General features: G+C 44.8%; 1 protein-coding gene across 4 annotated transcripts in view; it reads left to right on the top strand.

Annotated features, from left to right (window-relative positions):
• THRA (thyroid hormone receptor alpha) overlaps positions 1 to 12,980 on the top strand; it is a 151,402-nt gene extending 138,422 nt beyond the window's left edge. For all 4 annotated transcript variants that reach the window (XM_061589355.1, XM_061589354.1, XM_061589356.1 and 1 more), the window contains one exon: positions 845 to 12,980. In XM_061589355.1, coding sequence (XP_061445339.1) covers positions 845 to 1,095 — 251 coding nt within the window. In that variant the 3' untranslated portion in view covers positions 1,096 to 12,980. The remainder of the gene's footprint in view (positions 1 to 844) is intronic.
• The last annotated feature ends 825 nt before the right edge of the window (positions 12,981 to 13,805 follow it).

The following is a 13,805-nucleotide window of genomic DNA, read 5'->3' as shown; positions in this document are numbered from 1 at the left end:
TTAAAAGGCATTGACTTGGGCCCATTTATATCATAGATGCCTGAGCCACTACAGCACGACATGTGTGGCATTATGAGTGGGGTGTATTTAGGCACTTGACAGGTTGGTGCAGGCATAGTGGAATAAGTAAGAAGATGATATTGTAGAAAATATAATGACCATTTAATGGCTTAGTCAGAAGGCGGGGTTATTCACTTGGCTGAAAGGTCAGTTAAGTTGATCTTTGAGCCAGTGGGTGTTAGAAAGGTGAACTCAGGATAGGATGTGAGATACATTATCATTTACAGGTGGAGTGCACTTGAGTGGCCAGGTTGAAAGGAGGGTTGGACATGGTTGGTCGGTTGCATTTCTTGGACTTGCTTTAAAGCTCAGACTAGGTATGCAAGTGTTAGGTATGCAAGTGGTTGGCTGTAGCGAGCCACCAGTATGAACATTTCCAGCTCAAAATACTAGAGCCTAGGGTTATCCAACAAAGCTGAATGTTGGAAGATGCAGGTCAGTCAAAAGGGAGTACTTCACACAGTGCATAGTAAAATTATGGAACTTGCTACCATAAGATGGAATGGTGACCACCAACTTGAATGTCTTTAACAGGGAGTTAAACCATTCATGGAGGATAAGGCTATAAATGGCGACTAGATCTATTACCTCCAGTATTGGAGGCAGTATGCATCTGAATACCAGGTATTGGGATCACAAGTGGGAGAAAGCTACTGCACTCATGTCCTGTTTGTGGGCTTCCAATAGGCATCTAGATGACCACTCTGGGAAACAGGAGACTGGCGTAGTTAGGCCTTTGGTCTGGTCCAGCAAGCCTCTTATGTCCTTTCTATTCACCTTGCAGACCGCAGTGGGCTGATTTGCGTCGACAAGATTGAGAAATGCCAAGAGACCTACCTGCTGGCATTTGAACACTACATCAACTATCGCAAACATAACATTCCCCACTTCTGGCCTAAGCTCCTCATGAAGGTGACAGACCTGCGCATGATTGGGGCTTGCCACGCCAGCCGCTTCCTGCACATGAAGGTGGAGTGCCCCACGGAACTCTTTCCCCCGCTGTTCCTTGAGGTCTTCGAGGATCAGGAAGTCTAGGGGGGGAGGGGAGGGCAAACAGGGTGGTGTGGGCGAATTGGGGAGGTGGGGCAATTTGGGACTGGGGCGATGTCTGGACTTGGGCCACAGGGCCCCCACCTCATCACCTCGGACACAACAGATTTTCTTTTTTTGTTCTGTTTTGTTTTCATTTTTCTTTTAATTTTTTTGTTTCGTTTTGTTTTTCTAAATATTGCACGTCAGCGTCAGTGAATCACGTGGAAGGGGAGGCAGGGCGTCGATAGGGGTTGGGCCACCAAAAAAAGGTTGAAACTATACAAAAACTTTGTTACAAGGCAGATTTGTGCAGTAGCCGACACTTTTTTTTTGTCTAGGCAGACTTACAAAAAATTGAGTGGGCAATGTGATTCCTGCCCTACCCACCCCTGCTTATCTTTCTTCCTCCAATCCCCTTTTGTCCCAAAGTTGTCTTTCCAGGGTGAGACATCTGTCTTAAATTTTGACACAATGTTAAAATAAGAAATTGAATCCGCATGTTACCCCCCCCCAAAAAAAAACCCTTTGCCCTTCTCCCCACTAAGGAAGAGTTTCCTCATCCCCTCAGCACTGGAACCAGTTGGCACCTCTTCTTTAGCCCTGATCAAACCTCTCTCGTTTAAACGGACTTGATTACCAATATATATGAATATATATATGTTTCTTTTGCACATAACAGTCCCAGGAAACGTCAGAGTGTGTTTGGTTGTTTTGTTCTTCTTTTCATTTTCTTTTAGAACTTTTAGCATTTAGTTACCCTCCCCCGGAGGCTAAAATATAAAATGCACTTTTTTTGTAAAAGAAATAAAAGATTTTTTTTAAAAAGAAAGAAAAAAGGAGCCGAGAGAGGAAGAGAGAAATCCTATTAAATTATTGGAGGCTGGGTAGGGAGGAGGGAAGTCACACGTAGTTTGGCAAAATAAATAAAAAAATCCCAAATTGAGGCTTGAGGTCCACTGTGTGAAGGACAAATGCACTTTGAAACAGACAAAGACTCCCCCTCTCCACTCCTCCCTGGTGGAAAAACAGGTGATTGAATAAGAAATCTATTATATTTTGCTTCAAATCGCACTGCAGGGCTTGAACCGAAGGGGTGCCTGCTTTTTATTCCAGTGCTGAGGGGTAAATTATACATCAACCTTCCTTCCTGCCCCTGCAACTCCCTCCTTTCTCCCAAGGCTTCAGCCAAACTACCTCCATGTTGGGCAAGGTGGGCAGGTCTAGCATGGCCCCACCCAATCTTACATTGCCCCTCCCCCCCAGCTGAAAGGCCTCATGCAGTGTTCCCACTGGCTTTTAAAGGGCCCTTGCTCGTTCTTTTGCACACGCTTTCCTACACCACAGGGCGGTACACTTCTTGCTGCACTAATATTCTTGCTGCCCTCCCTTCCATGCTCTTCTCTCTGGGGATGCAATGAGTCAGAAACCCTGACGCTTCTGCCCTCCAAGAGAACTAAGTAAGGGTCGAATCCTTTTTCTTTTTTCTTTCTGTTTTCTTTTTGCAAATGGCACTTATCAATATAGAGGATAGGGAAAAGGATGAAACTCATGAGGTGGCAGCATCCCTCCCGCAACCCAGAGATCTGCAAATGTTCTAGCATTGAGAGTTCTGGTGGATGATTAGCTCTGCATAACCTAATTGGGGAAGGTGCCAAGCATTTTGTCCTCTGCTTAAAGACTCCCCCCGCCCCAAGCAGCATCCCATGCCCCATACACTCTTAAAACCTTCAGCCCTTTTGTAGCACCAATTGAACTCAAGCCCATGGGGAAAAGGGGAAAGACTTGCGTTTTAACTGGCTCTTCTGGGGCAGGGACCAGGGGATAGCACTGTTTCTATGAGAAGGGTCATCCCTGCCTGATCCAGTCGGGTTTTTCCCTTTCGGAGGGCCATTGGATCAAGGTTATCCATGTTCTGGTGCACTTCCTTACCCAGTGTCGTCACGCCTGCCCACCCTAATGCCATGGGCAGAACCAAGCCCCTTAGCCTCAGGATGCATGAACTAGATGGGAGGAAACCCAGTTGGAAATTTGGGTGTGTAATCCACCCTTTAGACAACTGAATCAGCCAAGCTAGCAAGAGAAAGAAATGCCCCAGGTTTTCAGTCTTGGTCTCACCTTCATCTGTTGTTTTGACACATTTTTTTCTTCATTTTTGCATTCTGCTTCTTTGTTTCTTCCCGGTAGTTTGGAGAATGGGCAGAACTTCTGAAGCCCTGGCCAGCAATTTGTTTCATAGGAGGGCCACTTTGAGGAGGAGGGCAAAGTAGGGTGGTCAGGCTTTCCTTCCACTCCCCAAAGGGGGAGGGCCAGCAAGTCCCATTGCCACAGCCACCAGGCCTTTCACACAGCTCTCCTGCCTCTTGGTTGGCTATTGAAGGGAGAGGGATGGCATTTGGAACTTAGGGGGCTGGATTTGGCACTTGAACCTCCAGCTGCTGATCCCTTCTCTAATTTTTTTTGGGGGGGCAGAATTTTAAAGAAAAGACCACCAGCTTCCCACTTTCTTCTTTCTATTTGTTTCACCCTTAATGCAAACCAAACTGTGATCACCTTATTTTTGGCACTTAACGCTGTTAATGGGTCAGAACTCTTGCCTGAGCCATGTTTTCTGTGATAGATCCATCTTTTTGTCATCCTGTTAGCCAGACCTGTTTTTTTGCAACTTTAATACTAGGGGAGTGGGGTGGTTCTTCTTTTACTACCCCCTTCCCTTCCTTTTCTTTCCTCTGCCACTTGGTTTCCGTTGGAAAAAAAAAACCCTTTACCTCTTACCTCATTCAAGACGCCGTGGGAAACGTTAAACGTGATGGGTTGGGTGCATGTTGGATGTACCATTTTGAAGGTTCAGCGGCCGGCGCATGGAGAAACACAGCTCCAGTTTAAGCTAATATACAGAAATATATATATAAGTATGTATAATTTTTTTTAATTAAGATAAAATCTTTGTACGGGTCTGTTCACAAAAAAGAAAAAAAAAGAAAAGAAAAATCACGCAAACGAAATTGGGGTTGGAAGAAAAAAAGTAGTCTTTTTGTTTTGTTTTGTTTTTTTAATCACCTGTAAATGTCACAGGGTTCACTGGGGGAGGGGAGGGATGTTGCTGCTGAGCCAATGGAATTGAATGGAGCTTAGAGTCCCAAATACCACCACAGCATGGTTGGTTATATTGGAGGGTTGCGGCTGTTTTCATACAAACATGGGATTTGTTATGGCATAAAGTCATGGCATTCTGAGTTCTAAAAAAAAAAACTAATTTCTAGCCTTTATGGCTGTGAAGATAGGCTTGAAAGCCTGGTGAAATCTCTGAGAGGGGCTAAGTGGAATTTCTTGGGATGGGGAGCACAAGGCTCTAGTGCAGAAGCGGAATACATTGTGCAAAATAAGTGCACATATGCAGTTTTGCTTAATTGGTCAGCTTTTCTTAGCACAGCATTCAGCTTTTCTTGATGTGGGGTTTAGATGTTCTTCATTTTTAAAGTGCAGAGTATACACAGCCCTAGTTGTATTCCCATCAACTGTCTCCCCAGGGAATTGCAGCTGTGTCTCTATCGAAACTGTTTCTCTTGGGGGCATGTTGTTGCCGAATTCTTGGCCTGGAAGATGCAGTTAATCTATTGAAATGTGGGGTGGGGGCCCTCTGGTGGTAGGCTTCTTGGGAGTCAAAACATCTTGTAGTCCCACATAGAGACTGGGACTATCTTGCCTAAACCACCCCCAAAGCCTAATATCCATGCAATAATAGTTTGAAAAACATCCAAAGATGAGGGACTCCGCAGCCTGTTTGGTCAGCTTTTTGGCATGGCATTTTCTCCTTGTACTTAAATCATGACATAAGCTTCCTGTACACATGTGTGCACCTACACAGAGCAGCCCTATAAATAGAAGCTTAGGTTCCTTTGTGCTCAGTCATGCGTTTCCACAAAAGGTATTGAGAAGCAGCCAGCTCGCATGGATCACTTTAACTGTGCCCCTTCTTGCTGCAGATCCTGTAGCTGTGCTCCTCCCCAATTTCAACCCCACTAATTTTCAACACCTGTTTTGACCCCAACTAACAAATCCTGCAAGTCTTTTATAAGCAAGCATTACGGAGATCTTTTCACATTTAAAACACTGCCTTTCTTGCATTAATATCTATACTGTGCAACTCTGTAGTGTGTAGGTGTGTGTTCGCGTGTGCATGTGTGTACCAAAACCTATTATCTTTATGCAATTTAAGCTGAAATCCTGTGCAATTTACCCAGGATTAAGTCCCACTGAACTCACTGGGAGTTTCTCCTTAGTAAACATGTAAAGGATCAATCCCCTAGGCCCTGATGCTATCTCTCAAAGGCTTTGGAGGAAGTCACAATATCTTTAGAGCTTCTCAATAATAAACCAAGAGATCATTGGGTGAACATAGGAAGCTGCCTTATATGGATGGATGAGACCACTAATCCTTCTAATCCAGCACTGTCTACTGTTATTGATCTCAGTCCTCCAAAGCTTCAGGCAGAGGTCTTACCTAGCTTTGCTATCTGAGGGCCAAGTGTATCTTGCAAGAGATCTGTGAAGAGTCTCCTAGCGGTTTTGTCTTTTACTAATCAGAATTTTCCTGGAACAGCAACAGCAGGTGTGTGAGCTGTATTGCCAAAATCAACACGCACACCCCAGAAGGAAGTCGGTAACTTTTGCATACATTTTCTCACCAAGAAGGGGAAGGAACAGGGTCTTTTAACTAGATTATCCTTTCACTGGAGGTGCCAGAGGTTCAACCTGGGGCCTTACACCTGCAAGGCATATGCTCTGCTACTGAGCTACTAGCCTTCCCCACAAGAGAACCTTTTGCTTAGTTCCAAACTGAAGCCATCAGCTGCTTGAAGTGTGTTTCTTTAGCAGATTTTTAAAGGCTGCACAAATGTAATGCATGCACACGCAACAGGAATACACACACACACAGCTTCCTCTCTTTTATACCAAATCCTTTCACATATTCAATGATTCCCTGAATTATTACTCCTTAAACTGCTTTTCCACTATGCAAAAATCTCCAGAGGGGCAGAATTAGAACACTCTGGGCTCTCCTCCCCACCATCCCCACTGTGCTTTTGTATCCTTCTCCCTGCCCATCTGCCCACCTTAACCTGTGACAGTGTTTCAGGTGAAGCCATACTCTTTCCTTCTCCCTACATCAGAATCTTCTTGCAACAGAAAAGGATGAATGGGGTGGCAAGAAGAGCCTGCTTGTCTGGTCATGAGTCGCACCACAAGCAACCCTTTCCATTGAATTGGATCTCTCTTTATAAGTCGGAGGCTCATCAGTCCATGAATTGCACCTGTAATTCCACTGGTGATCCCTACCCACTTGGACCTCCTGCCTTGTCCTTCCATTTTATCATGCATCTGGCAGAAAATATGAAGCTTCTTTAAGCTGAATCACACCACTGGGTCAGTTAGCCCAGTACTGCCTACTCTGGGCGGCAGTGGCTCTCCAGAATTCCAGGCAAGAGTCTTCACTACCAGAAATCTTTCCATTGGATGTTGAGCACTGAACCTGGGACCTTCACATAAAGCATGTCTTCTGCCACTGAGTAGTCCCTCCCCACTCAAACTTTTATTTTAAAATCAGGTTGTATTGTGCTGGTCAGTATTTCAGCCCAAACCCCTAAGAAGTGCTCCAGAAATATTCACATGCGTCTCAAAACATTTGCTCTGAAACACAGGGTCTCTAGCAGGAATGTTGAATGGACTTCCATCTGCCTTCAAAAAGGGAAAGGTGGCAAATGGAACCCCAAAGTGGGAGGATCCAGCATATCTTTCAATCTTAAGGGATGTTAATGATTGGCTGACAGCCCAGAATCACATCTTATATTCAAACTTTATAGGGAGCATGCTAAGATAAAACTGGTTAGTATTCTCACCCACCCCCATTTCCAAAGTTGTGGCGCATTTGCCTGAAAAACAAATACATTTTTCCCAATCCATTGAGAAAGTATATTATTTCTTATGCATACACATAAGGCTTGCTTTTGTGAATGGGCTGCCACCTAGTAGAATATTTGTGTTCCCTTATCAATGGGTTGACACACTTCGCATCCAGTCATCACATGAACATCATGGATGTGTGAAACATTCCTTGAGCTGGAGAGTAATGTAGCTTTTAAGAGAGGTGAAAGTGGTTTGTGGGAGTTTCTGCTTCCTTTTGTGTACACACGTACGCATACACACAACTTTGTCCTAATGTCAGCTCTGGTGAAAAAGTTTTTAGAAGTTTAACCTGAGCCAGAAATGTGTGTACATTGGAGGACTGCAATGGTTAAGCAACTATAAACGTGTGCCAAATCAGGCAGCAGTTTTTTAAAAAAATACGTTTTTCATACATGCAGGTATAAAATGTGCAGGTAGGAAGCCCCATATTAAGAAGCATTCCCTCTTTTCTCACACATGGGTAGGAACATCTGTTGCAAGATGATGTCTGCTATGACACGTGCAGTATCTCTGAAGTGTGCTTCTTGATTCAGAAATAATTGTTCTTGTGGTCTCTGTGCAATCATGCACATGGGATCTGTGCCAGCACAGAGAAGTATTCTGGAAATTTCTAAAGCTCCCTGTAGCATTCTATTCCCCGCACCTGAGGGAAACCCTGTATGCTGTCACTGATTTGAGGGCAGGAAGAACACTTTCCCCCCTCTGTTCTTTTTCTTCAACCTATACCTTTACTTTTCTGCATTTTTCCTCTCTGTCCTTTAAAGAAAATCAATTCAGTGGATCGATTAATTAGCTAAAACACAGGAGCATTAGAGTTGCACCCTTGTATGTTGTAGACCACCCTTTGCCAACCTAGTGCTCTCCAGATGTTTTGATTCCAACTCCCATAAGCCTCAGCCAGCACAGCCATGCTGGCTGGGGCTTACAGGAATTGCAGAGCAAAACATCTGGAAGGCACCAGGTTGGCAAAGGCTGTTGTAGACACCCCAAGCAACAATCCCTCTTTCAAATCTAATCATAAACTCTCTGATAAAGCTGTCCCCGGCCTTAACTGGGGGGAGTAGGGAATCAGGAGTGTGTTCCATTTGCAACCACTGGTTTGCATTACATTTCATTACATTTTGAATGGGAGCTTTACTGCTGCCTTTGTGTTTGCTTAGCGCACATTTTCTCTCTCTCTGGACTTCTGGGGAAAAAGATGTACAGTATTTTGAGAGCTGCAAGCTCTTTTATATTTCTCCATAATACACAGCTAGAGTGACCACATGCAAAAACAAAACAAAAACCACAAAACTTGCATGTAGAAAAGGAAAATTTAGAAGCCAGAGCTTTTCTCCCCTCAGCATGACCTGCTAAAAAAGCCTCTTCAGTACAGGTAGTAAAGATACAGATGTCCTGTCATCCGTTGTATCTAGTCCACCCTACATGCAACAGCAACACTGCAGTTTCCATATGACGATACAAGCACACTGCCCTGTGGTGGTGTTATATCTTGAGCCTCACAACTGCAATCTACTAGCCAGCCTTTCAAGCCTCCTCCCTGCCCCCAGCCAGCTCCATAGCTCAGTTTTATGTTTCTGGAGATTAACATACTCCTCTGCCTTACCTTTTGGCATGCAAGTGGAAACTGCCCAAAAGCATGCATTGAAAGACAGGAACTATCTGCTGTTTTGCTACTCAGTAATAGCCCTGCCACTGACAGTCAAAGAGGAGTTCAGGGGCTACTAATATGCATTCAGTGATCATTGGCTCATCTTGTGGTCAAGCCTAAATCCTTGATGTATTCAGAAAAGCAACTGACCAGGAGCTGCCCATTCATCAGCTAATTTGCCAGTCTACCTCCTTCATTTGGAAGAAAAGCCCCTCTACCCATCATTTCCTGAGATAGTGTTAGGTGTGCAGACAGATTAGGCCTCCCCTTTGGTTCTGGCATGAGGCAGCCCATGGCTCCTGCTGATATCCCTTCTCTTGTGGGAGGCTGCGTACAACAAAGATTGCTGCCACACTTAATCATGTCAGTTGTGCGCTCTGTGGAGGAGGCCGAAGGCTGTCTTCCCCTGCTGCCACCTGTGTACTACCAGGCAAGGCAGCAGAACTGGCACTCCAGGGATCCCCAGTTTTGAGAGGACTTTGAAGACCATCCAAGGGTCAGCCACGTGCACAGACTTAACATCTTTTTATTTATGTGGGAGCATTACTCTGATTCTGTGTGTCATGTATGTGTGTGGTGTGAGCCAGATGTGTCCATATGTCGTCGTAAGCATTGGGCCAAGTATCTGAACATCTCTGTGCATATGCATTGGGCTAGATGTCATTCATGTGTGTGTGTGTGTGTGTGTCTGCATCCATACACTGGGCCTGATCCCTGAACACATGTTTTAGGGTTGTGTGTATGTAAATAGATATCCAAGCTTGGGAGTGTTGTGTATATGCAGTGTTGATCAACTCAGGCGTATGTGTATGTAGAGTGTGCAGGCTGTTTTTCTGTGTATTCTAATTTTCCATTGGACTATGAACAAGACTAGTATAAATTCCTCCCTCTATAGTTTGGAAACAGTTTTCATACCTGTGTGCATGTGTGTACCTGTGCATTTCTCCTTCCAGTTGCATATCTGACCTGTGACTTCTGTCCCTTGCATATTTGGGGCAGGAGTATGTGTCCTCATACCCTGGATCCCATGCACATGTCATTTGTTGACTGTGGCCAAGTGAATGCTCTTGGGGTTGCAAGTGCTGGGGCTGAGGTCTCTCCTGGCTGTAAGTTTGGAACTATTGAGACAGGCATTGGGGGGGTGTCTATTTTACAGACCTGATATGTGCATATTAGAGGGTGCTCAAAGGTAAATGTGACTTGTTTTTAGGTGTGGGTCTCTGGTTAGTTTGTATGCTCTTGGCTGGGATTTGCTTTCCCCATCTCCTTTTCATGTTGCTATCCTTCCTGTTCAAGTATGAATGGGCAACCCACTTTCTCTGTGTCTCCTTGTCAATTTCCCCTCGCCTGTCCTATCTGATCCCAGAGGGGCTGAAGCACTTGCCATTCCAGCTCAGCTCAGCCTCATCTTGACCAGAGCTTGGAAAAGTTACTTTTTTGAACTACAACTCCCATCAGCCCCAGCCAGCATGGCCACTGGATTGGGCTGATGGGAGTTGTAGTTCAAAAAAGTAACTTTTCCAAGCTCTGATCTTGACCCAGTCTCTTACCCTCACCCTACCCCATCCACTTCCTCTTCTTTCTGGAGGCCTTAATGCTATTCCTTTTCCAGCCACCAGGGGCACACTTTCATACATCAAGCAGTGTACAGTCTAGTCTGTATTTGTAAATCTTGTACATATTTTATACATAGCCAGTCTAGGTAAAAATCTCTGTGTGTAGGGAGGTATGATTACTGGCCTGCAAAGCAGTTAGACACCCCTGAAGATCAGGAAAGGAGAGGGGCAGGGTACTAATTTCTCATTGCCTCATGCCAAATAATGAAGTCTCCTTACAAAGTAATATTTTGATCTTCTGCACTCACCGTGCGAATCCAACTGTAGGAAGTGGATGAGGAGGGGGAGGAGCTGAGAAAATTTGTCACCATCAGTTCCATCTTGAAGCAAAATCCACATGCTTATATGTATATTTGGTGGGTGTACTCGATTGCACCTATAGAGTGAGTGAGTGTGCATGTGTGTACATATATAAAAACATAGTTCTATTAGCCGTGTGTTACTAAACATGCAGAGATTCCCTATGCATACAAAGTGTAACCCCCCCTGTGCACTTTGCACGATTTCGTGCCGCACAAACTGCTGCCTGTAACCCCTCCCAAATTGTGGTTGGGGCAGGGGAAGAAATAACATCCATCCACCTCATAGTCCAGTTTACTCCCTTAACTCTTTCTCTTCTTCACTTGATGAGAACCTTTGAGGGTCCAGGAGGTGACATGGTCCTGTCCCACTGGAAGCAGACATTTGTGAATTCAGCATAGGCTCAGGTGTTATAACTGTAGGGTTGATCCTGCTGCACTCGGTTTTATCTGCTAAGTACCCTGGAATCATGTGGCTGAGCTGTTTGATTAGCTTCTTCCCTTGCACTAACTTGACAACTTTGTCCAGTCTGTCAGTCTTTTTATTTAAGGAGGGCCTCTAGCTGCAGCCTTTGAACTCTTAAAGGAAAGTGAGTGATTTATCATAACCTTTTTGGGGTAGGGCTTTTCCTTGAGACCCACTTCATACATACATGCACATTTGCAGTAGCGGAAAGAGGGTTTGCATGTGAATGAACGATCTCAGAGAATCACTATAGCTACAACTCTCACATCACTTGAGTCCAGTTCCAGCTTTCTCTGTGGAATTAATCCACATCATTAATAGAGGCTCCAAGAGGTGGTAGTGTGAATCAGCCCTTAAAACATCAAAGTCATCCAATTGTTCCCCAGAATGGAGGGAGAAAAGGGACAGGGACACTAAGACTCCTTCACAGGGTTTACTCAGGTCATGAGGTTGTGGCATCTTAGCCAAAGAAACCTTTCCACGCTGGGCATCTCCTTGGCACCAGTTATGTAGGCCAGACTCTGGGTGAACACACATCCATTCTCATCCTTTCAAAAGGAGTAAATATCTTGCTGTAGGGCCAACCAGTATCACACACCCTTCCTGCCCCTCCCATGCCCTGAAGGGGAAATAGATAGCTTTTGCATACATACTTTAAAAGAGGAGTGGAATCTGCACATTTTGAGTTTGTACCACGGATATATGCAAGACACTTCCATCTTGGGAAAAACCAAATGAGTTCTGTTATAAAGTTAGCATAGTGTACCAATCTTCCTACAGAGGGCATCATGAAACATCTTGCAATGACTGCTGGGTCAAGAAAGTGCTTGTGCCTCAACCCAACATTTAGAAAGGGGGAAAGAGCTCAGGGTTAATCCTCCCATAAAACCCTACCCTCTCAGGTGCCACTCACATCATCATGCCAATCCTTTCCTATTTTGCCTCTTAAGGCTAAGGAACAGGACAAGGGGAAACAGCCAACAGATGCCAGTCTCTCCACTTTTTGTGGCTACTGAGCGGCATCTCTGCTAATTGCCATCCAACCTATCTTTAGATGCATAAGGCCTTTGTAGCCAGTAGCAGGAGGTCTTGTTCCTCTGGGAATAGCACCCCCCAACATCACCTCCCACCACCCCAAGCACTTGATGACTTTGACAATTTGTGGATAGGAGCCAGTTTTTTCCACACCAGAGGCCTATTTGTAAAAAAAGAGGGGTGTCTCTCTTCCTGCACCACTTCTCAGTATTCCTTTGCCAAGTACATACCTCATATACTTCCTGTTGATGGTACCCCACTGGTCTTTTCTGCACCTCCCCCTGCCCCAGCTGATCTTAGTTCTGCAAGGATATTACTTAAGGGGTTGCAATGTTAGATTCAGACTAGAAGGTTTGGGGATAAGAGATACAAGTTTCCATTAAGGGGGCACACACCCCCATACTATGCATTGTGGTTTTCCCCCCCTCACAGTCCAGAGCAGGGAAAGAAACTGTGAGCAGGGAGCTATTAGTGAATGTACGTTTGGGACATGGGGTTTTCAATGTGTTTCAGAAGGGGTGTTGGGTCAAGGAGGGGGGTCTGAGGGAGGGACAGCAAGGTGGGAAAATGGTCTCCCTCCTCATCTTTATCCCCTTTCCCCCTCCCCTTACTTTTTTTATGTCTGGGAAGCAGGAAGCTGCTGATGTAAAAATACGACAATCACAATTTGTCTGTGACGTGCGATTTTGAAAAAAAAAAACCCTGAAAAGTCTAGGGTGGGGGGAGGAAAACAAACCCTTTTTTGTGTTTTTGGTCAGGATTTTAAAGAAAGATATTTTTATGGTAATTGTTGCTGGTCTATTTTACTATATATTTATGTAATAAATATATGATTAAAAAACAAACAAACCTACCCTTAAAAAAAAAAAGACAAAAAACCAACCCTCACAGCCCCAACTGGCTTTTGGTGTCTCATTTATGGTGAGTAGCGGACAAAGCTCTTCATTTTTTAAACATCAGAACAGAAAGCTGTGTGTCTTGGTTGATCTTTCTGTTTCACAGGTGAAAATTCTAAGAGCCTTGCTTCTCAAGGCTGTCCCCCTTTTGCCATTTAACTTATTAAAGCCCCTATCCAACGGTGAGTAGAACCCTTTTGCTGAAAAACCCCTTACACAGACAAAAAGTGTCCCCCTCCCCAGTTTTGGGGAAAGAGGGTTGCCACGGTGAGAGCATGCACAAGTGCCTCACATTATTGGGGGGGGAATAGCCAGGGGGGTAGATAAAAGCTGGTTTGGAGGTTCTCCTCAAGAGGGTATAAAAAAGGTTTGAAAGAGGGTAGAAAGGTTGCATGTAGGGTAGAAGCTGCAACTTTTCCCTCATAATGAGGTCTTTTAGGGGGACAACATATCGTTTCAAAAACTGGCTTGAGCAGGACTAGGACAAAGTAAGTCTGTGTACCACACACCAAGGGAAAAGAATCCTCCCTCAAACCACAATTTCTTGTATCTCCAGCCTTACCCAAACTTTTAAGTCCCAGTGAAATTAATGGGATACCTTTTTAAGCCCCACAATTCACCTTTGGGGGAGGAGGGCAACCAATGTCTCTTGTGTGTGCAAAGCTCCAATAGTTCCCCCTTCCTAGCAGAGGCAAAGGGTTACCCTACACTGAGTCCCAATTCTCCACCACAGCTCCTCCTTGTGAGTGAGCCTTTAGAAGACCGGGGCTACAAGGCAAACAATTC

The sequence above is a fragment of the Rhineura floridana genome, chromosome 11, assembly GCF_030035675.1.
Source record: "Rhineura floridana isolate rRhiFlo1 chromosome 11, rRhiFlo1.hap2, whole genome shotgun sequence".
Classification (NCBI taxonomy): domain Eukaryota; kingdom Metazoa; phylum Chordata; class Lepidosauria; order Squamata; family Rhineuridae; genus Rhineura; species Rhineura floridana.
Note: the sequence above shows the minus strand (reverse complement) of the source record. Positions and strands in the feature narration are given on the sequence as shown.